Source organism: Mastomys coucha, unplaced genomic scaffold, assembly GCF_008632895.1.
Source record: "Mastomys coucha isolate ucsf_1 unplaced genomic scaffold, UCSF_Mcou_1 pScaffold6, whole genome shotgun sequence".
Lineage (NCBI taxonomy): Eukaryota > Metazoa > Chordata > Mammalia > Rodentia > Muridae > Mastomys > Mastomys coucha.
Genome location: NW_022196912.1, coordinates 9,120,691 through 9,148,527, shown reverse-complemented (window position 1 = coordinate 9,148,527; position 27,837 = coordinate 9,120,691). Strand labels below are relative to the sequence as shown.

General features: G+C 42.3%; 1 protein-coding gene across 1 annotated transcript in view; it reads right to left on the bottom strand.

The window, feature by feature from the left end:
* Window positions 1-27,837, bottom strand: part of Thada (THADA armadillo repeat containing) — a 289,337-nt gene that overhangs the window by 138,302 nt on the left and 123,198 nt on the right. The window contains exons 27-28 of the mRNA XM_031355527.1: window positions 13,645-13,734; window positions 10,548-10,679 (exon numbers count right to left, since the gene is read on the bottom strand). Of these exons, the coding sequence (XP_031211387.1) occupies window positions 10,548-10,679; window positions 13,645-13,734 (222 nt within the window). The remainder of the gene's footprint in view (window positions 1-10,547; window positions 10,680-13,644; window positions 13,735-27,837) is intronic.

Below are 27,837 nucleotides of genomic sequence, written 5' to 3'. Positions count from 1 at the left end.
CAAGAACCTGTCCTCTGGTGTCTGTGGGACAGGCAAAGAGTGCTCTAAGAAAATCTCTGATGAAAGAATCAGAGATCAAGACTGACTCTCCTTAGTGTAGGCATGTGGCAAGCCCAGGGAGTGCAAGGGAATGAATGGAAAAGGCTGAGGGCAGGAAAGGAAGTAGAGTGTGTTTGAAGAGCAGCAGGAAGGTGGAGTGGAGAGGGATGGGAAGAGGGGAGAGGAGCAATTAGCAAATGCTGTGGAAGAGGTATGCAGCAAGAGCATCGGTTCCAGATAAAATCAGAAACTACTGCAAAGCATTCAGGGGCTTTGGAAACTAGATATAGTTTCGGTGCAGTGGTGAGAAGGAGCTAGCCTGTAGTGGTTCAAGGAATGATCAGGGCAGGGCATGAAGTATGGGACTATGAATACAAAGTTTTCTCAGAATCCTCACAGAACATGAGATAGCTTTGGGTAGGGAGAGCAGATGTCTCTGTGGAGAGGTACCAGTGGTCTCTAATGGCTCTTATAAACACAAGCTGGTCAAGTAGGGGTAATGGCTTAAACAAGAGCAGAATAGACTCTCAGTAAGTTCAGTAGTAGATCAATGGAGTGGTAGTGACAAGTGTTCACTAAATCAAGTGAGAGACAGGAATGTGTGTTGATGTCTAGACCTGGTTTGAAAGGAGGGAAGAAAGAAATGCCAATGTGAATGGAGAAGATGGGGAAGATCAAGCAAAACTATGGAAGTCACAGTGCTCTTTATGCACTGACATGAAGTCAAAATATACTGCGTTAGCCAGACTGCAGACACTGCTGTCAGTCTTCTACTTACCCTGAGATCTACGTTCCATGGTTTCAATTACCTGTGGCCTGAAAGTACTTGGAAAATTTCAGGAATAAACAATCTATAAGCTTTAACTTATCTAATGTTTTGAGTAAAGTGATTAAATCTCACATTGTCCTGGCAGTATCCAGCTCAAAACATGGCTATCCATTTGCTTAGCTAATCCTCAGTGCGCATGCTGCCCACCTGGGAGCCACTTAGCTGTCTGGCTTATCTGACCGCTGCAGAGAAACGGGGGTTGGGTTCAAGTCATATTTTATTGAATAATGTCTCAAAGCACAAAAGCAGTGACAAAGCTGGTAATTCAGATCTGCCAAGGAACAATCACAACACAGCACACTAAAGGGAAAAGGTGAAAGCTATCCAGTAGGAAAAGAGGAAAACCTAACATTTACAATAAAGATGAGTCTCCTATCCATGCAGCTGAACCAGGGGTGGGGGATTCATGGCAGTTTTGAGGTTGTGTATCAAATACAAAAATTATATCTTTGGTGTATATGTCTGCATTTATGGGAACAAATACAGTGCAGGGTTCAGTACTGACTGTGGCTTCATACTGGGGATCTAGGAATACATCCCTAAGAATGACAGGAGACTATTGTGGTAAGGCAGGCCCCAAAGGGAAGGAGGGACAGAGAAAGGGAAGGACAAGGGGAGGGAGACAGGGAGGGGAGTGGGGGAGAGACAGAAACAGACAGAGACAGGGGTGGGTGGAGGGGGAGGTAAGCAAACACTAGGGGCCAGGAAAAGATAACCAAAACATACTATGGTGTCATTTTTCCAGATCATTCCACTGTGCTGTATTTAATTTTTACATGATGCTCTGTTCCTTAGCTCATATTTTCTGTGTGAAAAAAAAAAAAAAGTAAAACTTTGATGTAAAAATGGTCCCTACTAAATACAGAAATGAATGCACATTAGCCAGCATAGGCTTGATCTTTCATGTTAGCATTTCATGTTAGCCTTTCATGTTAGCATTAAAAATATCTATGAGCACTTTGGCAATTTTTTTGACAAAATATTTAAGATCAGGAAATAAAAGCTTTATATGGAAAAAATTATTAAAGTATTTTTAAATGTGTAATGTTTGTGAATAAAATGTGCAGCCTCTGGGATAAATAGTACTCTTTACTAAAGTTTCCAAAGATTTGTTTCTCAATGGTTCAATGGTTTCTCCTGTTAAAAATGCAAACCATTGTCTCACATTTCCTGGGTCAAATAGAAGCAATGCTCCATAATCACTCCTGAGTTGTAAGTCTAGAGCTATCGTAGCCCTGGCTCATCTGGGTACCTCGTCTGCAGAGAAGGGTGGCTTCATTTCACTCCTGCAGGAGATCACAGTGGACTGTTTCTTAAGCGCCCAAAAGGCAAACTGATTTTCCCTGAAATTTTATTTGTCCAGCTTCTTGGAAAATCCTGCTAGACTTGTGCAGCTTACTAGCCTCAGTACTTAGGGCTTGTATTATATTAACAACATGGTTGATGTACACATGCTGGTAGGGTCCAAGCCTGCACTTATCTCACTGACCTTACAGCAAAGTCTTAAGGATGAAGACCCCTTTCCTTCCAGCTTACCCACAACTCAACACAAGCTGGAGACACAACAAATGTTTACCAATTATTTGGCTCATCAACCAAATGATTAGATTCTAGCTTTTCAACCTAATGACACCAACAGGCCATGGATTATCACCTAATCCATGAATTTTCACCTAAGAATGAGACTGTTTGCGGATCTAATCACTTGTTCTAACATGACCTGAAGTAACAAATAACACTGAAGGAAAGCTGGTCCCTACAAGTTTTGTTTTTCTAGCTTGATTTGTCAATGCATTCCATGAGAGGTGAACTCCTCATTCCTGTTTCTTAAAAACATACTTGGAAAAAAAAGGTCTTAAAGAGCTCTGGTACCTCTGACTGAATTGGCAAGACCTGCTCTAGGGATTAAGAAAGAAAAATCAGTGAGTATTTTCTCTCTCTCTCTCTCTCTCTCTCTCTCTCTCTCTCTCTCCAGAACTTTAGGGGTGGGGGAGGCACACAAAATAGAAACATGATTTCATTGCACTTTAACTACCTCTGGGTGGAATCTACAAACTCCAAAGAGCAGGAGAACAGCTCTCAATAGAGTTAGATGGGATCCCAAGGAGGAAGAGGCCAAACAGGAGCACCAAGAACTCCTACTCCCACCACTGTTCCAAGGCCTCCTTATGAGGCCTAAGCTGCTGCCACGAGAGTCTCAGGGATATAGTTATTTCACATGGACACCTCTGTATCACAATTAGCTCAGGGAGTTAACCCTGACAGAGAGAGAGAGAGGAGTGGACGCCAGTCTGGCTTAAAGACGAAAGGGAAAATGAGCTGCTGAACCCACCCCACCCCCACCCCCCACCCCGAGCAGAAGTGAACCTCTCTGTATTTTGCCTTCTTGTCCAAAGCCTGATCTGGCGTCTATAGTTAGTCACACCGGTAACACCAAAGGGAGAGAGTTCTAGACAGACAGGGCAACAGGTCCCCTGATAACCCAACTGTCAGCAGATTAGGGTGTCAGGAATCTTTGTTCCTAAGTCCCTATTTGTCCCTAAGCCCCTATGAAATTCAGTGGTAACCAAAGGAGGGCCAGGAAAGGGAAACCCTTCATTTGCATGGCCCACTTTTTAGGTGTTCCCCTGAGCAATGGGCAAGATTTAGGGACTCCAGTCCTTTCCCCAGGCATCTCTATTTAAACAAGACCCTTTAAAAACTAGGAAAACAAACAGTTATTTATTCCAGCCATTTTAAAAAGGCCACCTCTGACTTTTCAAGACTCAGACGTCCCTTATACTTGTCAGAAAACAAAGGCAACTTAAGCCAACATCTGGAATGGAAGAAATACAGCAACCACAGAAAAAGATAATTAAATCAATAAGGAATGCTTTTCAGACATAACACCACAAAGGCCAAAAGAGTGTTCTCAGAATCATACAGAACAAAGTTACAGAAGTTACTTAGAAGCTAAATTTAAGTGGATTAATTTCTAGAGGGCATCATTTAGGCATAGACTACCACAACCATGTGGGCCATGCAAAGATGGCTCCCCAATTCTTTCCTTAGTAAGACTGAGGAACACTTAAGCATATGTACACAGGGGCTGGCGAGTTGGCTGGGCGGGTAAGAGCACTGACTGCTCTTCTGAAGGTCCTGAGTTCAAATCCCAGCAACCCATCTGGTGGCTCACAACTATCCGTAATGAGATCTGACTCCCTCTTCTGGTGTGTCTGAAGTCAACTACAGTGTACTTATGTATAATAATAAATAAATCTTTAAAAAAAAAAAGAAGAATGTGTACACAGGTGTGAGACATTTACAAGAAGTCTCACTGGTTCACTCAGCATTCATTTAGGAACTGTGGCTGAGATACTCAGGGTTCAGAAACAAAGACATCCCAAACAGACGCTGTGATGGTCATCCTGCCTAACCTCAGATGCATCAGAGTCTGAGATCCTTTGGGAAATATGTCCAACATATGATCAGTTTTCCTCAAACACTTTCATTGCTGGGCAGCCTGCTATGAGGAAATCTATTCATGCCTTTGATGGAGAACACTGCCTTTCACAAAACTCTTCTTTGTCCTCAGAGCTGCAATCTCTCCTACGTTCCCACTGGGAGGAAAAATGACAAACTGTGTGCCTTCTGCCATATGGCAGCCGCTGAGTATGTAGATACCATTACCATGCTGCTTCTACCCCGTCTGTCCCAGCCTAACTGCTTCCAGATGTCTAGCTTCCTCCACATTGTGCTTACTGCCTCAAATAAATATTAGCCTACCAATGACCCTCCTAAAATGAGGGTCTCAGAGCAGAATAATAAACAGAGCAATGTGGGCCTGGCCTGACCCTTGGAGTTCAGGAGGGCCATGGCAAAACTCTGCTCTCTGAGAGCAGCAGTATGTCACGCTGTACTCTGTGCTCATAGAAAACACCATTCCCAAGATTTGCTCACACAAAGCAGGCACCTACATTCTAATCTGATGTAATTTTAATTTTAAAGACTAGAACAGGGTGATGGTACATATCTCTAGTTTCAAGTCACCAATATAATTTTCTAAGGCTATTTTGAATATGTATTAAAAAAAAGGGCTGGTGAGATAGCTCAGCGGGTAAGAGCACTGACTACTCTTCCGAAGGTCATGAGTTCAAATCCCAGCAACCACATGGTGGCTCACAACCACCCATCATGAGATCTGATACCCTCTTCTGGTGTGTCTAAAGATAGCTACAGAATACTATGTATAATAATAAATAAAATCTTTGCCGGGCGGTGGTGGCGCACGCCTTTAATCCCAGCACTTGGGAGGCAGAGGCAGGCGGATTTCTGAGTTCGAGGCCAGCCTGGTCTCCAGAGTGAGTTCCAGGACAGCCAGGGCTATACAGAGAAACCCTGTCTCGAAAAAAACCAAAAAAAAAGAAAAAAAAAAAAAAAAACTTATTGTGTGGAAGTTAGAGGAGAGCTCGTACAAGTCAGTTTCCTATCATGAGGGTCCCAAGGATCAAAACCAGGTCATCTGTTAGGGTTGCTGTCAAGGACCTTTACCTGTTGAGTCAATCTGCCAGTCTCTATCTTCAGTAAAGGACTATATCAGACATACATAAAAAAAAGTATAGGGACTAATAAGACATTCAACCATCTGTCCAGAACCAAGAATTAAAAAAGAAAACATACATAATAAATAAAGTTCAGGTTCTTGAGTTGGCGTTCCAGTTCCTCCACTCCCCAAGCTGCATAGAGGTACGGGTATGGCCTGAGCTTGCAGTGCTCCCCTGACTCCTGAAGACCTTGCACTTTTAGTCAATTCTCTATGTCACACACATTTTGTAAGTTGCAGCTGAGTCTGTATGCATTTAAGTGAGTCAAATGTGGAGAGCGGTAGAGCTGGAGAGGCATTCGCCATGGCAAGATGGCGCCTACTTCCGCTGTTTGCGCATGTGCGTAGAGTGAAAGACGCCTAGTCACGGCCCATCCTGGGGCGTCACGTGGGGTGATGAGCAAACAGCCAATCATGAGCAGACACACCGCGCTGTGGTGTATATAAGCAGTGCCTTTTATTGGCTCGGTCCTTTTTTCCTCTGGATGAGGCAATAAACGCTTGCTGCAGAAGGATCCTGGTGTCCGCGTGTCTTCTTGCTGGGCTGCGCGGGCAACAGTCAAATGCTGACTAAAGTTCACATCCAGGAGCCAAGTAACGGTATCAAGCAAGGCATGACTTACTCTTAGGGAGTCCTTTCTAGTTCTCAGCAAATAAGGCACAGAGCACTCATGAGTGACACATTAATGAGCAAGTCGAAAATAACTGATATCAATACAACTATGCGGTCATTTAAAAAATTGCTTTTCCACTTTGAAAAGTTTTTTGAAGGCTGTTAGCACAATATTTCTATGTACCATGGTCCCCAAAATGATGGCATGATTCAGAGCTGACTTTTGAACCCAAGTCTGTCAGTCATTGAGTCCCAGGACATGCTCTCACTCACAGAACACAGTGAACTCTCCCTTAGAATCCCACTTTCATCTGGCTTCAGGGGTTTCTTTCTCATTTACTAGCAGAGACTCACCAAAACAAGTGCTAAAAAGATGCCTGGTGTTTCAGAGTCTCAATGTTCTCAACCCAAGAAATGACAAATGTCTAAGGATGCACTGACGTGTAGGACACACTGCACACATGCACTGAAAAGACACAGGGTTACCTGCCAATAAAATATGTGCAGTTATTATATACCACCAGAGATGAGAGAGACAGAGTCTCTTTATGCAGTCCTGGCTGTATTGGAGCGCTCTATGTAGACCTGGCTAGCCTCAAACTCACAGAGATTCTCCTATCTGTCTCCCAAATGATAGGGTTAAGGTGTTAACTGATGTGCACCACTGCCTTGGTGGTGCCAGAGCCACTCTGCTTGCCTTTTTTGTCTCTTTAAGGCAAATGTTGCCCTCTGCTTATCTAAAAGGATTCTGGGAAGTCAGATCAGGTACAAATAAGGTAGATGGATGGATGCATGGCACATAGGTTAGTTGGAAGTCCTGAGTTCAATTCCCAGCAATTCATAATCTTGGCATACCGGCACATGCCCGTTATGTGGGTGCTTGGGAAGCAGAGGCAAGAGGAGCAAAAGTACATGGTCATCTCCGGCTTCACTGAGTTCAGGAAAGTCTAGGCTGCATGGACTCCATCTCAACCCAAAACAAAAACAGACAAACAAACTCAAAAGACAAATTTAATGCACAGATTTAAAGGAGAGCTCTTGGTACCAGAATCTCAAAGGAAGGAGGAACTCATTCCTGTTTCCTGTACGAACACAATACCCCAGCACAAAAGACAAGCTGCTTTGCTTCATAACCTGGAGAAGGTCCAACACTATCATCTACATTACGTAATTAAAGGGAAAAAAGACCAGAATCATTATTATTTCCTAACCATTACAGGACTAACTCTAACTTGTTGTATTTCCACGTTCCTCTTTGATATGACTGACATAATCCTAAGATTCCATGAAATATTTTTAAATACACGAAACACAAGCTTTCCTATTCTTTGATTGTTGACTAGAAATTTGTTTCAATGTAAAATGTCCACCCTGCCCTCCATAGGTGCATGATTTCTACAGGTACATATTTATTTTGTTATTTGTACTTAGAAAGCAAGCAGATCTCCCTTTAAACACAGGAGAACAAATGCACTGGGGAAGATAGGTACTGAAAACAATGAGACTAAGCTGGGAGAAGAAGGGATGCTGGGGGAGGCAGAAGGACACTTTCTAAGTGCCCCCACAGTGAAGTGCAGTGAGGAGATCTCTCCCTAGTCAGTGAGATGCTGACTGCTCAGGTTTTAGCAGGAGGAGTTACTTTTCACACAGAGAGCAAATTAGTTCGGTGCAGGAAAACCTTCATGCAGGTGTCAAAATTAGAAGTGGCAGAGCACTCAATAGCCGAGTCTCCTCAGTCCAGGCCTTTACTCTGTCCAGGACACTAGAGTCAAGGCTCTAGGATGGTACTATATGGTTTCCTGTAATGTTTCAATGGAAGCTTGAAACTTGCCTGTGAAAGGAATTGAAAGGCTCTGAGCCCTTTTAGTCTCAGAAAAGACCTTTACCCTCTAGAGAGCCTGACAAACAGGTGCTGGTAAGCTGTAGTCAAGTGGCACTTGAAGCCCCTGTAAAGCACCAGTATTCTGCTTCATGCTGTTACAACTCAGAGTGAGTGGTTGCATGTTGTGAAGGCACTACACTCATGGAGGAAGGGGCTGGATGGCGAATAACTGCCCACACAGACCAGAGAAAGCAAATCAGTTATTTCTAAGATTCAGGCTGGCAAACAAAACAAAACAAAACAAAACAAAACAGAGAAATAAGGTTGGGTCCTTAAAAATCTTAGATTTTTTGATTTTATGTGTATAGGTATCTTGCCTGCATATATGTGTGTGTGCATCATGACCATGCCTGGTGTCTGCAGAGGTCACAAGAGGTTGTTGGACTCCCTGGAACTGAAATTTCAGGCAGTTGTGAACCATCATATGAATACTAGAAACTGGACCTTTGTCTTCTGCAAGAATAAGTGTTCATAACTGTTAAACCATCTTTCCAGCCTCTTGGGTAGACTCTTAAATACACAGGGCTCAGGATGCAGTTCAATGGTAAAGCTTGCTGAGCATGAGCAAGACCCTGGGTTTGATCCCCAACACTGTGAAATACACAACAAAAACTAAACCAGCCAAACTAACCCAAACAATGTTCTAAGTACCTGGTATGCATCCTTGCGCAGCTTGGGGCCTGGAAGCCTAACTAGGTACAATGATGAAATAAGGAAAGGACAGGCAGACACACAATGTATGGGGTCAGGTGGTCTAGACTCTCTAATGGGAAAGCTGTAGTGCACTGGAAGCTCAGTGTTTATCATACATAGTTGAACAGGGAGGTGAGGGTGTTGTGCATGGCTAGCTGAAGGAGGAAGCAGGGTTATCATATACAATGAAAAATGGAGGCAGGATTAACTAATCTTAGTAGGAGCAGTCTTTCTTTGTAGGGGAGCAATCTCTAGGCCACGAACTTGGGCTCACAATGCGGGTGATGGGAGGCAGCTGTGAACATTTTCTGCAAGCACTACCACCATGCCTATATGGTCGAAAGGAAGGCTTTGCCATCCCTCTGAATCTTACCCAGGGAAATTTCACCCATGGGTCTGAGGCACTAGCGTCACTGACATGGTCATGCCTGTCAACAATACATACTTACTAAGGACTTCACAGTTCTCTACAACCTGGTTTCAGAGTAGTATTTAAATCTTCTATATTATTGTAATCTTTGACTATCTCTTAGGACCATATATATACTCTCTTAGGCCCATTTGGAAGAGTATTTTCAATTTAGCAACTTCCTGTCTCTAGGAGCAACAGATAACAGATGGTTCAGTAAACGCCTCTGCAAAGTGAATGCTCTCCACATAGATGACGATGGTCCACAGCATATCTTGGTTTCTAATCGTGCTGATTCTGTTTGTACCTTTCCCCTTTTATCAACTTTCTGAAACACTGCTTAGCTGCATCCTCCCCTTCATACACACAACTGTTCATGGAAGAGAACACTTTTAGGGCTCTTGAAAGTAAAATTTACCACCCAAATTTCTAAAATGAATCACCAAATACTGGAGGAGGTAGACGGTAACTTTGTATCAGGAAACAAAACCCAGTCCCAGTGAGTCATCTCTGTGATCACAGATAGCACAGCCACAGCCCGGGCTTGGTGGCAAACAAACGGCCACAGCATCACATGTCAGAACCTTGTATGTCATGGTTTCTTACATGGAAATGCGTAAGTCAGCTACGTGAACCCAGGAAGCAGAACCCAGGATGCTGCACAAATAATAAACACACTCAAGTTTTGTGTTCTGTTTCTCCAAGTCCATTTCAATTTTCAATAGATACATTAAAGGCACATGCTAATCAAGAACTAAGAAGAGTAAAAATATTACAGCTTCTAAAATGATTCATAGGAAAACACAAATACTTTTTTGAGGACCGCATGTTAAGGTACATAGTCAAAAACTAAAAAGTGATCAGAAGGTGACAGCCACCTCAAAAGAGGTAACAGAGCCTTTGGTGATATATTCCTGTAGTTAATGTGCAGCCACATGCATTCTATGCTTTTGGATCTCTTTTAGGCACCCCAAGTTGAAAGAGAAGGTTAAGTGGGACAATGGGCTAAGTGGCATTGCCATAGGCATACCAGGTACTAGTTGTTCTGACTTCTCCAGAGTAAAGAGCCAGGTGCCTTGATATTCTTTTAAACCACAGGGCCAGGAATACATGCTAGGATCAAGCCTGCTCAGCATGCCTGTGTTGGCTGGCCCAATACTATTCAATACAAACCATAGACGTGTTTTCAAAAGGAGCACTTCCTATCAACATTACACACCCACTAGCCGGTCTCCAAGGAAAACACCACCAACACTCCCACAGGCTCACACTCCCACAGGCTCACACTCCCACAGGCTCACACTCCCACAGGCTCACACTCCCACAGGCTCACACTCCCACAGGCTAAGCACTGGAGAACAGTCAGGAGCCATAGCAGAAGGCTTCACTTCACTGTCTTGCTTTCACAAAATGGCTCCCTAAGACAATATACTGATTATAATTCTCCAAATAAGAACAAGATAGGGTATTTCTCTCAAGTTCCCTACAACATGACACTACCTGATAATGAAAGGAACAAAAGGGGCCAAGCTGAGTGCAGATGACGTGCCATCCATTGGCGATGGGTACAGTCTCTCCAACACCAGGAGTAAGAGAAACATGCCAGGGTGGCGATCAGGCTCTCCCAGTTCACTGAAAGAAAGTTATTACACATAAAAGATTTTAGACTGAAGAAGGCAGGTACTGCTTTCAAAGACATTTTGTTACTTTCTTTTTCAAGATTTATTTATTTATTTATTTATTCATTTATTTATCCATTTATGTTATTTATATGAGTACACTGTAGCTGTCTTTAGACATACCACTGGATCCCATTACAGATGGTTGTGAGCTGCCATGTGGTTGCTGAGAATTGAACTCAGGACCTCTGGAAGAGCAGCCAGTACTCTTAACCCCTGAGCCATCTCTCCAGCCCCACATTTTGTCACTTTTTCGTTTCACTTTAATGTGCACAAGGAGAAGTCTCTGGCAAAGCAAGTACTCTGCACACAATCCTCTTCTAAAGCCACTGACTCTAGAGTAGACTGTGCTGTCCAGAGCAGGAAACGTGAAGCTTTCTGTGTCTGATGGGTTTGAGGAAACATGAATAGGCCATTACTCACTAGAACCAGAAAATCCTCCCTGCACAAACGAGCATTTAGAGAAAATATATGATGACAAAAGTAAATTTTATTGATATAATTACATTTTCCCATTACAGATAGTTTGTGTATTTACACCAGTACAAAAACTGCAGAAAAGTAAAAAAGGTGCATGCTCTAAGATATCCATAGTAAAAACTACTGTCAGCTGCAGAGACAGACTGAAACAGTCGCCACCCCAGGGAGACTCAAACCCCTTATAATGACTCTGCCTTATGTTTCTAAAATTACTGGTCACTTTTGCTCAGGGACCCACTTTTGATCACAGGCACCTTAGTTAGCTGTTGTTTCACAGTTGCAACAGGCCAGTAATACAGAATATTAAGAATCCACTAAGTAGGCTGGGCAGTGGTGGCGCACAGCTTTAATCCCAGCACTTGGGAAGCAGAGGCAGGTGGGTTTCTAAGTTTGAGGCCAGCCTGGTCTATAGAGTGAATTCCAGGAGAGCCAGGGCTACACAGAGAAAGCCAGTCTCAAACCCCTCCTACCCCTTCAAAAAGAATCCATTAAGTAAATTTAATAATGTAGACAGAGATTTTAAAAAATAAGAGAAAGAAATAATGCAGGTATGTGTGTCTATGTGTGTGTGTCTGTGTGTGTGGGGGGGGGCAAGAGGTCAACCTTGGATGTTAAACCTTAGGAATTATGTACCCTAGTCCTTTTAAAACTTAAAAAGTATTTATTATTATGCATGTGACGGGGCACAGACCCTCGTGCCATGATACACATGTAGAGGGCAGAGGACAACTTGTAAGTTGTCACTCCCTGTCCACTTTCATGTGGGTTTGAGGCACATGGACAGGTCATCAGGGCTCAAGCCATCTTGTCAACCCCACTTTGTCTTTTGAGATAGGATTCCTCACCGGAACCTGGGGATCACCCAGTAAGTGAGGTTGGCTAGCTAGTCAGCCCTAAGCTCTTTCTATGCCCACATCTCCAGGGCTAGTATTACAAGTCCACATGGCATTACAACACGCTTTTTATGTGGGTATTAGTGACTGAACACAGGTCTTCAGGTCTTCACTTAATGAAAACAGTACATCCTCCACCACCATCTTGATCCCACCCTGAGACAGGGTAACCATGTCTGTGTAACCATGGCTGTTCTGGAACTCAATCTGTAGAACAGACTGGCCTTGAATTCAGAGATCTGCCTGGCTCTGCCTCCTTAGTGCTAGAATTAGAGGCATAAAATTTTTATGTGCATCTGTGTGTGTGTGTGGGGGGGGTATCGTGTGTGTATGTGTTTATCTTGTATGCACGTGTGTGTGTGTGTGGGGGGGGTATCTTGTGTGCGTGCGTGCGTGCATGTGTGTGTGTGTGTGTGTGTGTGTGTGTGTATAATAATGAAGACCAGAAAAGTATCAGATTCCTAGGGACTGGAATGACATGGAGTTCTGAGCTGCCTTGACATGGGTACTAGGTACTGGGCTCTGAAAAAGCAGCAAGTACTCCTCTGAATCATCAAGTAATGTCTGCAGGTGATCTGATGCCGTCTTCTGACCACTATGGGCACCCATGTGCATATTCATGCTAACATGAAGGCAGACACATACATAAAAATACAACTTTAAAAAAGTCGTTTATTAGGATATATTAAGTATTCATACTAATAATTACATATGAAATTTCTGATCCTCATCTATGCTCTCCTACTGCGGATCCCCATATACTTCTATGGCTTTTTAAAAAGTAACTCACAAGTTTCATTATACTTGCTTCAAGAAGCATGAGTGAAAGGTAATTTACAAAAGCATGGGTACCTTACCAATGGCTACTACTATGTAGACCTCAGGGAGGGGTGGAGCCTAAGGAGCCTTTCACCTTGCTTGGTTTGAGGTTTTTCCCTCTCTCTCCCCTCCTCCCTCTCTCTTTCTCTGTCTTTCTGTCTCTCTCTCTGTGTCTCTCTGTCTCTCTCTCTCTTTGTGTGTGTGTGTAAGTCAGAAGACAATTTTCAAGAGCTGGTTCTCTACTTCCACAATAAGTCTTGGAAATGAAGCTCAGGCTGTCAGGCTTAGTAGTGGGTGTCTTACCCCACTGAGTCATTTAAAAGAGAAGGTAATGTCTTCTCTTTTATTTGTAAAATAAAAGAGAAAAAATTTGTAAAATTTTTTATTTTAGAGGTGTTTTGCATGTATATATGTCTGTATAACCTCACTGCACCTGGTGCTTACAAAGAAGGCACTAGATTCCCTGGAACTAGATTTACAGACAGTTGTGAGAGGCTATGTGGGTGCTGGGAAGTGAAGCTAGGTTCTTTGTTCTTTAGCTCCTCCTCTCCCAATGTTTGTTTTCTTGAGATGGGTCTGGTTATATAGTCCTACCTGGTGGCAATCCTATCTCTATCTTCTGAGGGCTGGGATTACAGGCATGAGCCACCCTATCCAACCTAAAATCATGATTAATAAAATACTTCACATTGTGACTGCACTTCTTCCAGTGTATTCATGACTTACCTGTCCACTGTATTGGCTACAGTTTCCAATTGTTTGAGAAGAAAGGGGTACAGTTCTGGGAAACGAGAGAAAAACTCTCTTCCTGTCATTCTGTGGAGGGAGAAATAAAAGAGAAGACATTACCTTTTATAATCCCCTCCCTTAAAGGAAAACAGCTACTTAATGAAATAGTGGGAAGGAAACCTACAACATCTTACACTTGTAGTCAACACAGATGACACACAGTTGCAAGTACCTTGGATGTATGGCCTTATCTCCATAATTAAGATGGCATATGCTTACAAATATTTGATAGTAACTTCAGGTAGGAAAGAGATATGTACTGTGAGCCAGCCCAGTTTGCACAACTGATTTGAGCTGTGATTACAGGCAACAACTGACAGACTGCCTCAACTTCAGTGATTGAGGAAAGACCTAGAACAAGGTTTCCCAACCTGGATAACATGTCATTTTGGACCAAGTAAAATTTCAGGGTGAGGGATGCCCTTTGTGCTACAGAATGGTTAGAAGTCTCTGAGGTCCCCACCCACTAGATACCAGTAGCACAGCACCCTTCTCTCTAACTGTGACAATGACAATCTTTCCAGATACTGCAAATGCATTTGGTAAGACATGATGACCAATGACTGAGAACCACTGCCTTGGAGAATGGCACCCAGAAGGATGGACTTGGCAAGTGAGCTTCTGTAGGGACCATTCCAGCTGACACCATAAGGATTGCCTTTTCCATATTTATAAAAACTATTCCTGAGCTCAGAGAAGGTGCTAAAAATAGTTCCTCAAGCTGCAAAGTGGGCCAAAACCCTCAAACTTGATAAAACATTTAGGGAAACAAAAGGCTGCTTATTATGGAAAGTAACAGAAGTCTTAACTATTAAAGAAATACTCATAACCTGCCCATGCTCTTATTAATAAAGACTCAGGTCCCAGCTTGTTAAGCAGCAAACTCCAGTCAGTTCACACAGACTGCCTACCATCCAGACTCATCATATTATCCGATGAAGCTCCTTCCCCGGCCAGCTCCTGCCTCCCCAAGCAACCACTGATTTGATTTCTATTGCCACAGATACAGATTAGTTTCATCCATTTTAAACTTTCACAAAAATGTAGTGGTACATTTTATAATTTTTCTGTCTGGATTTTCTAAATAAAGTTGCTGAGACTTGTCCACAACATTTGCTACAGCAGCACTTTAACTTTTTTTCTGGTAAGTAGAACCCATGGTGTGAATTCATGAGTTAGTAATTCATTCTGTTGGCAGATATGGACACCTCTTATTCTGAGAGGGGGATTCTGAATACAGCTGCTATCCTGATATCCTCAAACAAGATTTTTCTTGATCATATTTTTCACTTCTCATAGGCTAATATCTGAGAATAAACAATGTGAAATCTGCATAGTATTTAGGAAACCCATAGTTTCCCAAACTCCATAACTTTATACTCCAACAACATAAAGTAAAAATTCTGCAAGGTCTCTACTGTTTACAGCACTCGCTGATGGCTTTTATCTTTTGTTCCATTTCAGCCAAACTTGTGATGTCTGTGATCTTGTTCACATACCCTTGATAAATGATGATGCTAATCAATCTTCCTATGTTTTGTGGTCTTTTTGTGGTCTTCTATTCAAATATTTTTACCCATTTTTTAAATAGACCACCCCCCCACATATCCCAACATAGCACATATGCTTTCCTACTGAGTCAACTTACTTTCATAATAATGTCTTTAGATGAGAAAAATGCTAAATATTTGATTAAGTCCAACAATTTATCAGTTTTCCTTTCTATGATCCATGTATTCTACAACCTAAGAAATCTCCACCTCCTTCAGAGGTTTTTTTTTTTTTTTTTTTTTCCTGGAAAGCTTTATGGTTGGCTTTCACACTAAAGTCTAGGATCCAGGTCCATCTAATCTAATTTTGCATTCAGGCTTGCTTTTTTCCCTTTCTCCCTCTTTATCCACTCCCTCTTTTCTTCTCTTTCTCCCTTCCTCCCTCCCTCCCTTCCTCCCTTCCCTTTCCTTCTACAATGTGGGTTCCAGGGACTGAACTCAAGTCTTAGGTTGGCAGCGAGAGCCTTTACTCACTGAAGCATCTCAACCTGCCCTAGCACATTTTTAATAGGAAGATGGTCCTTAAAGAGAAGGATAGAGATGCACTTTGCACAAAGGTTAAAACATTTAATGCAAGGCTGGAGAGATGGCTCAGCGGTTAAGAGCACAGACTGTTCTTCTGAAGGCCCTGAGTTCAAATCCCAGCAACCACATGGTGGCTCACAACCATCCATAATGAGATCTGATGCCCTCTTCTGGGGTGTCTGAAGACAGCTACAGTGTACTTACACATAATAAATAAATAAATAAATAAATAAATAAATAAATGTTTAAAAAAACCATTTAATGCTACAAAGATTAAACTCCTAATGTATACAAATGCAGTATAAATTCTAAGAAAAACTATGTGTCCCTGTCTGTCTCTGTCCCATCTCCCCTTTATTCCCCCCCCCAACACCTCCCCTGCCCCTTGTGTATAGGAAACAGAGATTCTAAACTTTTTATGACTACCACAGGCTAAGAGTAAAGTACAAGGTTGGGAATTCATCCAGTTAGGTTTCCAGACATATCAGAACTACTCAGCTACACCAAAAAATCAAGGCCACATGTGACCCTTCTACAATCAAAAATGAACTCCAGAAAACCAAATAAGTAAACAAACAAACAAGCCAATAATGATAATGATAACTGATACTAATATTAAAATGGAATCTCACCTTCCTAATATATACAAAATTAAATTCTACTGTATCTAAGGCTTGAAAATAGCCATAAAGAAAAATACAAAATAATAAAAACATTAAGTTTTTGATTGTCTTAATTTGGATTACTACTGCTATGAAATAACACTACGACCAAGCAAGTTGGGGAGGAAAATGTTTATTCGGTGTACAGTTCCACATAATGGTTCATCATTGAAAGGAGTCAGTCAGGACAGGAACTCAGAGGGCAGGAGCCTGGAGGCAGGAGCTGATGCAGAGGCCATGGAGGGTGCTGTTTACTGGCTTGTTCCCCATGGCTTGCTCAGTCTGCTTTCATATAGAACTCAGGACCATTTGTCCAGAGATGGCCTCACCCACAATGGGCTAGGCTCTCCCCCATTCATCATTAATTAATAAAATGTCCTCCCTACAGCTGGATCTTCTGGAGGCATTTTCTTAATTGAGGTTCCCCCCTCCCCTTTCAGGTGACTCTAGCTTGTGTCAAGTTGACCTAAGCTAGCCATGACACTGATCTATGTTGAAAAGTTAAAAAAGTTTTCCTGACTATAGCTGGCATGATGCTTCAAGCAGTGTAGATGGTAAACCCCCCATGTACCTAGGCCACAGGGTAACTAGAAGATTCGCACTTACTTATGTTCAATGACCTGGACTCTAGCAATTAGATGATGGCCACTAGGCTGATGACACTACATATTTTTCGTAAATAAAGCAGCCATAGTGGAAAAGGTGGAAAAGAAATGTCCCTCTTCTACTCAGCCCTTCAAGACAAACAGTCTCATTCAGACAGGGAATGAGGGGAAGAGAAGTCACAGCTACTGAAATGAGACAGATGCGGAGGTGGCAGCAGAAGAGCCTGTGACACCCGCTAGGCCAAGGGATGGAACAAAGGCAAGAAAGTGTCTGTATTGCCTTCCTTACCAAGGAAGTTGCTTTGGTATGACCCTTACACCTTGTGAGCCCACAAACCTAATAATGGCCATGTCTGCCGTCCATATGGAGAAGATAAACATAATCTGATAGCCTTGTTAAGACCTTGGGAGTTTTGGGGGAGCTGGAGAGATGGTTCAAGGGCTAAGAACATTGGTTGCTCTTCCAGAGGCCACAGGTTCAAGTCTCAGCACCCACATGGTGGCTTAAAACTGCCTGTAACTCCAGTTCCAGGGTACCTGACATTCACACAGATATACATGTAGACAAAACACCAAATGCACGTAAAATAAGCAAAGAAAATAAAACATTAAAAAAAGTCTGTAAAGAAACTGAATGCAATGGGCCCTGAATCCAGCACTTTACCTCGCTGTGTACAACATATCTTAACATCTCTGGGCATCTTCCCTTTCTCTGTAGCCCTAAACAGTTATTGCATGGGGCTGGTGATATGGGCAAAAGAGGACAGGCTAGACCAACTACCCATATTCTCTAAACTTAAAGCCTGGAATCAGTGATAAGACAGGAAGTATGACATTAAGGCTTATCAGCTGGGTTTTAGGCTATGCTAGAGGCAATGTAAACACATACTTCTCAACCAATATAAAACAGTCTCCTAAAATTACAAAGGCTTTACTTAAGGCAGCACCGTGCATACCCTTGGAATTATACTTTCTTCTGCCTTTAACTTGCCTCCTTCCTCAAAACTGATGCCATGAATCTTCTGAAGAGCAGCCAAGACCTATCTGTGGTAAGGCTACATTTGGCTAGTCATAGAAACTTCCAGTGAAGAAGTGGCCCAACTTTTTTAAACTCTGCAGTCAATTCCTTCTACTAGGAGAAGACACACAAACAAAGATACATAGACACACAGACACAGACACACACACAGACACACAGAGACACACACGCATACACACACACACACACACACACACTCACACACACACACACTCACACAGATCATAATCAGAACCTAACTAATGCCATTTAACTAGTAATATGGTGGCCCAATAGAACAAGTTAAACAATTTGCAAGAGCACTCAGATTTTTGGACACTGCATAGGAAAACAACCAAATTCTAGAAACAAACCAACAGCAGCAGAAGAATATAAAGTGTTACAAAACAAAAGGCTTTCAAGACTGAAACATCCAAAGAAATGAGCTAAAGCAGACTAACAGCAATGCGTAGTAGCTGCCTACTTCTTGGATCTAATAAATCAACTACAAAAGACCTGTAGAACATTAAATGAAGTCTGCATACTGAGGAATTAACTTTGTTAGATGTGGTGATAACAGTAGTATTTCCTCCTTCTCTTCCTCCTCTTCTTTTTCTTCCCCTTCTCCTTCTAAGATTTATTTATTTATTTTATGTATATGAGTACACCACCATTGTTATTAATTATATGTGAGTACTCTATAGCTGTCTTCAGACATACCAGAAGAGGGCATCAGACCCCATTACAGATGGTTGAGAGCCACCGTGTGGTTGCTGGGATTTGAACTCAGGACCTCTGGAAGAGCAGTCAGTGCTCTTAACCAACGAGCCATCTCTCCAGCCAAGGTATTTCTTCTTAAATTCCTTTAGTCATGTACACCGAATGGATTTATAGGAAAAAAGACATAGTATGTTCAAACTTCGGGAAAGAAAGAAATGAAAGATAGGCAAAATGCTAATCACACCCAAGGCTGAGTAATGGTGTAATGAGGGGCAATTCTTGTCATACATTGACAATTCTAATAATAAAATGTTTTAAATTCAAAATAAGAATACAAGTTACAAATAGGAGAAAATTAGTGAATCCATCCACGGATTACAGAATCCGTAAGCAGAGAATGTGAAGAACTGCAGGGAACCAATCAATGAGGACAGCAAGTTAACAGGGACAACCCAATGAGAACAATCACAGAGGGAACTTCAGTCCTTTGCCCACACACATTTCTCCACTGACAAACAAAAAAGACGCCTGCCCGGGGCTGGAGAGATGGCTCAGTTGTTAAGACCACTGACTGCTCTTTCAGAGGTCCTAAGTTCAATTCCCAGCAACCACATGGTGGCTCACAACCATCTGTAATGGGATCTGATGCCCTCTTCTGGTATGTCTGACAGCTACAGTGTACTCACATAAATAAAATAAATAAATCCTTAAAAACATCAACAAAAAAGATTTTAAAAAAGAAAAAGAAAGAAAAAGGCAGCTGTCTTGCAGAGGAACTAACTACAGTTGCCAGAGCAGTTAGTCATTCCTTAGTGCTCCGGTATCTCCTAGGTGAGTGACAAACACAGCAGTCTCACTTATACAAGCCACATGGTTGAGATCTAGAAATTATCCTGATAGATAACCAGGCTCTGTTGCCCATAAGGTTGCCTGATAAGAAGGGCTGCTGAACTACCTCTCAATGACGAAAGGAATTATTTTAATTGATTTGAAGTTAATTGTCCCAAACAGCAAATTACCTCATTCAGTTACCTTGGAAAATATTTACTAACCAGTCTGTTGTAGAGGTATAAAGTACATTACCTTAAAGCTAAACATTTTATAAACACTTCAACTGTTTTGTTTCTTCGAGCTGAGTAGTTTATTATATCTTTTTAAAAATACACAGTTGTCTCTCAGTACGGGAGGAGGGGCTGGCTCCAGGATCCCTGAATAGGAAAATTTATAGATGCTCAAATCCCTTAAACAGAGTGGCATAGTATCCTTTAAGTCATTTCTATAATACATGTCATACCCACAATATAAATGCTTTGTATGTATTGTTCTATTGCACTGACTAGGGAATAATGACACAAACAGAAGTCTGATTATGTTCAAAGTATATGCCGTGTTTCTCCAATACAAGGAGCTCATTGTATTGTCATCTTTGTCATTCTACTGTGTGTTTATTGGGTATTAGAAAAGCAAAATTTATTTTCTAAAATAGATATTTGTCTCTGAGAAAACAGGTGCTCTAGTCTAATATTCTTAGCATCCTCACTTTAAGAAAATGTAGTTTCTAATGCAGCTTGCCTAAAGGACCAGGGTTCCAATGGCTACAAACACAAAAGACCTGGAAGTATTCCTAAAACTTTTCATGTACCAGAAGTTCCTAAAGACTGGGCTAAATATTTATATAGTGTACCTAAAGGGTATGTAATACTTACAATTCATATGCATTATCAAACAGAGCCTCAAGAAACGGGATGAGAGGGATAAAGTGATAATCTAAGGTGTCTAAACCACCCTCCACTTAGTGCTGACCTTAGATCCCAGGCGTCAGATTCTATGCTAGTTCTAGTCTCCAACTTGCCACAACGATCTGAGTTTTCACAGACATACTGATTGAGGAACCACCACTTAGAATCATGCCTCACCATGTGTAGGTTTGTCAAAGGTTTTGGAATGCATGTATTAGAAGCTTATTTGTGGGTGTGGGTGAGACATGGTTTCTCTGTATAGCCCTGGCTGTCCTGGAACTCACTCTATAGACCAGGCTGGCCTAATACTCAGAGATCACCTGCCTCTTGTCTCCCAAGTGCTAGTATTAAGGTGTGTGTGCACCACCACCTCCTAGCTAGAAGCTTATTTTAAAAGACCAAGGCCACACACCATTTTAGACCATGTCTGACTCTTTCTTCTAGAGTATAAGAGGCTTAGTTCTCATCTGCTACACAATGACAATTATCATGTCACTGAAGTAGAAACTTGCCAGGCGGTTAAAAAAAAAAAAGAAGAAGAAGAAGAAAGTTAAGGGTTCTTTGGAAAGTTGGTTGGATGGTGCTTTGCTGGGGCAAACACATGGAGGTCCCTCTTGCTGACTGGTGCTGAGGCTGATGCCTGGCTGTCTCTGCTAGGTACTGGCACCATTGCTGACTCATATTTGCTAGCCCAAACTGGACTACTGGTGTGTCCATGAAGTAACCTATGAACTGAACTCCTGATTTTCACACAACACAGATAGGAGTTGCTCCAAAAAACCTTTCTAAAGAGATCTACCTGCCCTGTACCTTTCTGTCCCACTACCTCTGGTGGGTGGTGGGCTACAAGGGAGGTTAAAGCATTTAAGAACCATCATTAAAAATAGGTTTTGAAAAAGTTAAAGTTGCCGGGCAGTGGTGGTGCACGCCTTTAATCCCAGCACTTGGGAGGCAGAGGCAGGTGGATTTCTGAGTTTGAGGCCATCCTGGTCTACAGAGTGAGTTCCAGGACAGCCAGGGCTACACAGAGAAACCCTGTCTCGAAAAAACCAAAAAAAAAAAAAAAAAAAAAAAAAAAAAAGAAAAAAGAAAAAGTTAAAGTTACATATCACTATATTTTTCTCGTCAAAGTGGCAAATAACTTTATAAGATTAATTGCTCCCTACTGATTTCTTGGAGAAAAAAATCTAAATTCATCAGCCTGATGGTTGACTTACTTTTCTTGACATTTCTTTCTTTTCCATCTTTATAACTACCATACAGAACATCTTTTAGTGACACCAACATTCTATGCTCTTTCTAGCTTACACATTGTGCCAAATGTCATACCCTTGCTGGGAATACACCCCCCCATGTTACCACCACTTTTGCCAGGCTAATTCTAGATGAACCTTCTGATTTTGACTGAGGCAAGCTTCTACTAGGACATCTTTCCTGTTACCTCAAGTCCAGTTTTACACTGATAGAACAAAATACCTGAGGCTTAGGAGCTATACAAAGGAAACAAGTTTATTTTGTTCATAATGCAGTAGGTTCACAGATATGACAGCAGTAGCAGCTTGGCTCTGGTCGGACCTCAAGGCAGATGTTGTCACATCTGTTGAGTGTGTAAAAGGAAAAGCATGTCATCAGACAGGAAGCCAGAACAGATCATAAAGCAGAGTGTGCTCGATAGCTTTATGTCAGCCCAACAGAAGCAAGAAAGAGGAACCTCAACTGAGAAAACACACCCATGAGAGTAGCCTATGGCAAGTCTGTGGTACAGGTTTTGACGGATGACTGATGTAGGACTGGTGGTCTTGGGTGCTATAAGAAGTCAAGCTAAGCTAGCCATAAAAAGCAAGCCAGTAAACAGCTTCTGCCTCCAGGTTGCTACCATTTGAGGTCTTGCCCTGACTGCCATCAGTGATGAACTATCTTATAGAACTGTAAACTGAACTAAATCTTTTACTCCCCAAGTTGCTTTTGGTCATGGTGTCTTATGATAGCAACAGAAGCCCTAATAAGACACGGAGTTAGTCTTACAACAATCTGTTTTTCTGTGAACTGACTGAGGGCCCCATTTCTTTGCTCCCTTCAAAGGGAAGTACCCTCAATGGCCTTCCAATGAGGCTTTAACTCTTAAAACATTCTCTTCGCAACAGATCCACTCATGAATTGTTGTGGGGCTGGCAAGATGGTTCAACAGGAAAAGGTACATACTGACAAGCTTCATGATTAAGTTCAATCGCAAGGACCTACGTAGTAAGAGAGAACCAAGCTCCTCTGCATATTGTTGTCTGACCTCCATACATGGTGTACAAATTCATATACACAGGCTTTAAAACAAACAGAACCATATCCACACCAAAGAATGTGGATGAGTTATGTTGCTGCTCCCATCATAGCACTTACAGCATGTCACACGTGCCGCTTCCCAATCCCTACTCCTTCCACCAGAACACACTACCTTCCCAGGCATATGGAATCCCAGTGTATCTCAGAGACTACATTGCTTCCCAGCTTGCAGCGAGTGCCCATTAAACAGTTTTAGGGCTGGGACTAGTTCCAAAACACTACTTGCCTAACATGTGAAGCCCTGAGTTCCATTCCTAATATCACACCCCCAAGTAAACGAAGAGGAGTTTGATCATATCAAAACAAGTAAGAATCCCTAAGAGTCTGCTGAGTGAGAGAAGCAAAAGAATAGACAGACAAGGAAAAAGGAGTCACAAGCAAGACAGCAACAAATTAACTCCCCCGATCCTCACCGGCCATCCAGAAAAGGTACTGTTGTAGACAAACTGGGACACTCTGTGAGGACCTGACTTTATTAGACACAAACAGATAAAGCTTTTCTCACTAGTTTACAAACAGTTTGGTTCTAGTTCACCTCAACAAGGAAACAGGCTGATGTTGCCTCCACAGACATAGCAAGTACTTGAGGTGCATTTTTCAGAGACAGACTGGGCAGTTAAGATAAACCTGTTTACCTATGTATTCAAAACTAGCCAGCAACCTTTTAGGTTTTTCAAGACAGGGTTTCTCTGTGTAGCCCTGGCTGTCCTAGAACTCACTCTGTAGACCAGGCTGGCCTTGAAATGGCCTGCCTCTGCCTCCCAACTACTAGGATTAAAGGCATGCGCCACCACTGGCCAGCGCCAGCAACCTTTTAAACAACAGAAGGTATGGAAGGAAGGAAAGAAGGAAGGAAGGAAGGAAGGAAGGAAGGAAGGAAGAAAGGAAGGAAGGAAAGAAGGAAGGAAAGAAGGAAGGAAGGAAAGAAGGAAGGAAGGGAGTGAGCGAGCAAGCAAGCAAGCAAGCAAGCAAGCAAGCAAGCAAGCAAGCAAGCAAGCAAGCAAGCTAGCTGATCCACCATCAACCCACCCTCCTAGAAAGCAAAAAGACAAGCCCAAGTTGTGCGCAGGATAAAACAGGCAGACTTGATGAAAGCAGACAGCCAGGGGATAGGTGAAAGCAAGTCAGCATTACTGAAGAGTGGTTAGACTACGAGGCATACGTTAATGCTGCTCTTAGCATGTAAGGACACATTAGTCAACCAAAGACATGCCTGTTGGGGCTTCTGCAAAAACTTCTCCAAATATGACCAGAGGACACCAAAAATGGCATCCAAAATACACTTCATAGGCATATGCTGGTCTGGCTATTCTGAGAAACTAGTCACATGGTCACTATCAAAAATTCATACTACAACACTTACCTCGCAGCATAAAATCTGCATTAGTGACAACACGTATATAAGAAAGGACTGCTCGGCAGGCAGTGGTGATGCACGTCTTTAATCCCAGCACTTGGGAGGCAGAGGCAGGAGGATTTCTGAGTTCGAGGCCGGCCTGGTCTACAGAGTGAGTTCCAGGACAGCCAGGGCTACACAGAGAAACCCTGTCTCGAAAAACCAAAAAAAAAAAAAAAAAAAAAAGGAGAGCTCAAAGACAAGCTGATTTAGAAGCATGGGTACCTGCACCACAGAAATTCCTGCCCTCAGCCTACCTTAACCCCACTCTGTCTCTGTTCCTTTCTGTAGTTGTAAAGAGGCTTCAGTCCTTTGGCTCTTCTTCAAGTCCAAAAATATGATGGGACTTGTGTATGTGCACATAATTAACATGTTTTTAGTTTTACGTTATTTCTTAATCTCTCTGTGTGTATACTTGCTGTATGGTGTGTATGTATGGATGTGTATCACAAATACCTCAGGTGTCTGTCCTTGCATTCCACCTTGTCTAAGTCAGGGTCTTTTCCTTTTTGTAGGCTGCATGTCAGGCTAGGTGGCCATCAGCTTCCAGGCAATTCTCCTGTCTCTATATCCTATCTCACAATAAAGTGTTGGGATTACACATACCCTTTACTGTGACCAGCATTATGTTCACACTAAGCCATCTTCTAACCCTGAAATGTTTATGTAACTGTTCATCTACTGTGTATCAATTTAATTCACAACCCAGGCAAAGTATCCACTTTGCCTGCCCACAGGCTTGCAGGACTCTACACTGTGATAAAGGAATCAAGTGGCACTCCTCTACTCACTGTGTCAGTGCTGATTTCACAGAGCCTGGCCAATGTTTAGAGCAAAGCAGGTAGGCAACGGAGGTTTATTAAAGTCATAGAATTCCTATTGCACTGACTGGTTTTGTTTTAAAAGTATAATTAAAGTTATGCCAGGTCTACTTCTTTTTCTTTTAAAGATTAAGGTTTTAAAATGTATTTATGTGCATCTGTACTTGCATGCATGAGCTTACATTGAACATATACATATAGCAGCTCAAGTAGAACAGAAGACGGTGCTGGATCCCTAGCAAGTAGACTGAGGGTAGTTGTGAGCCTCCATGTTGGTGCTGGAAACTAAATCCAGGTTTTCTACAAGGCAGCATGTGCTTTTAACTACTGTGAGCCGTCTCCATAGCCACATCCTTATTGTTTTTGTTAGTTTAAACGAGGTTCATTATATAACTCCGACTAACCTGGAAATCATTATGTACACCAACCAGGTTGGCGGTAAATTTCACAGAGATCCACTTGTCTCCCAAGTGCTAGGATTAGTCTGTGTACCACCATGCCTATCCCTACTTTCTTTATAGAAGAAATTTCATATAATAAAATATTGCATAAAAAAATCTAAAACACAACCCTTGCCTAAGTTTAGCCACCAATCTTTTTTTTTTTTTTTAAAAAGATTTATTATTATAGATAAGTGCACTGTAGCTTCAGATCTCATTATGGGTGGTTGTGAGCCACCATGTGGTTGCTGGGATTTGAACTCAGGACATTTGTTAGAGTAGTCAGTACTCTTACTTGCTGAGCCATCTCACTAGCCCTTAGCCACCAATCTTAAGTGTACATCTGCCCATCTAAAACTCTTATTATACATTATTCTATGATCTGCTTTTTTACACTTACAAATATATCAAGGAGAGCTTCATCCAGGTATGGCACATTTCTGTAATTTCAAGATTTGGGAGATGGAGGCAGCCTAGGCTACACAGGGAAGGCCTGTCTCAAACAAAACAAAATACACCCAGTTCCACATTCGTCTGAAACCACCTTACAAAAGCAGTCAGTGTCACATGCTCTGATGGGATTTCCCAGAGTTAAGAAGTTCCTAACCAGGAAACAACATGAAGGGGCTGACCCTCTTGGCTGACTGGTGTGGATGATGGTTTTGACTCCAGTCATATCCTGCATGCCACTGGGTCTGTCTGCACTTTCCACATCTAATCATGGTTTGCTGCAGACCTAGCCCTTGAATTTGGTGAAAGCGCCTGAGTTTAGGCCACTTGGTATACTCTGAACCCAGCCTTGTACTTACCGGCTTTAAAAGACTTGGTCTGAGATTAGGAGCCATTGCTACTCTTCCAGAGGACCTGAGCTCAGTTTCCAGCACCTACTTTACAAATTCCTGCAACTACAGCTGGCCTGAGATGGCATCCACATACACATAGCATATATTTACACAGATATATGCTATAGAAAAAAATTAAAAATCATAAAATCAGAAGAACATATATTATACTGAATTTGGTTCAGAGTGCCCGCATATGGTAGCTCACAATATAACTCTGGTTTCAGGATATCCCAGATGCCTCTGACTTTCTGGGATACCTGTGAAACACACACACTGAGATGGCTCAGTGCATAAAAGCACCTGCTGAACAAACCTAGTGCCCCAAGTTTGATCCCCAGAACTGACAAAAGATCTGGACACAGAAGCACTTGTCTGTAACAGCAGCATGTGTAGCAGATGGAAGCAGAGACAGGGAAGATGCCTGGAAGCTAGTGGGTCAGCAAGCCTGCAGGATACACTACAGGAAGAAGAGAGCCCTGCCTCAAAAGAATGTGCTAGGTAAGAACTGACTCCCAAAAGCTGTCCTTCAACATATATGTCCCCCACAAGTATTTCACTTGAATCAAGGTTCAGTCTCTCTTAGAAACTCTACAGTTATCGGGGAAGTGGTGGCGTATGCCTTCAATCCCAGCACTTGGGAGGCAGAGACAGGCAGATTTCTAAGTTCAAGGCCAGCCTGGTCTGCAGAGTGAGTTCCAGGACAGCCAGGGCTACACAGAGAAACCCTGTCTGGAAGAAAAAAAAAATCAAGCCAAACAACAACAAAAAACCTCTGCAGTTAAGATCTGCTACATATAGGGAAAGTCTAAGTGCAGAAGTCTGTGTTTGGACCTTTAACAAAGGCATCTCTCTGCAAACAATAATGCAATTGGAAAAGGGCCTATAGTTAAACATGTATACAAGAAAATAAAGTTATCCCTTAAGAGTCCACACACACACAGCTCACATCATTCTCAGCCATCTCAGAACAGGAGTAATGCACCAAGGACTAAAAAGAAAACAGAGCCAGGGCAAGCAGGAGAATGTAGGCCTGAGGAGCTGCAGAGTAGACCGCAGCAAAGGTGGCAGCTCTGGCCAGCTTTGAAAAGCAAGACTTATTTCCAGGCCATGGAGCAAATACCATAAACTCTGTTGTTATGTGGAAATAAACACTGAAGGTAAAAACATGGAGGTTTGCAGTTGGTGTTTCAAATGGGAGCCCAGTAAGCTATTAAAACAGGGCCGTTCCCTATATTCTGGCCAGTAAAACCAGCCCAGAAGAGAGAAATTCAGCTAAGGGTCTGTCTCCTTGCCACAGTGATTGCTGATAAAACAGCAAGCACATCTTAAGAAAAACAATGTCCCCAAATGGACACAAGCCTGCAAAGACGACGAAGCATATACGTGAATTTCAAAGGGTATGATCTGGAAACAACCCAGATGTCCCTCAACAGACGAGTGGATACAGAAATTGTGGTACATCTACACAATGG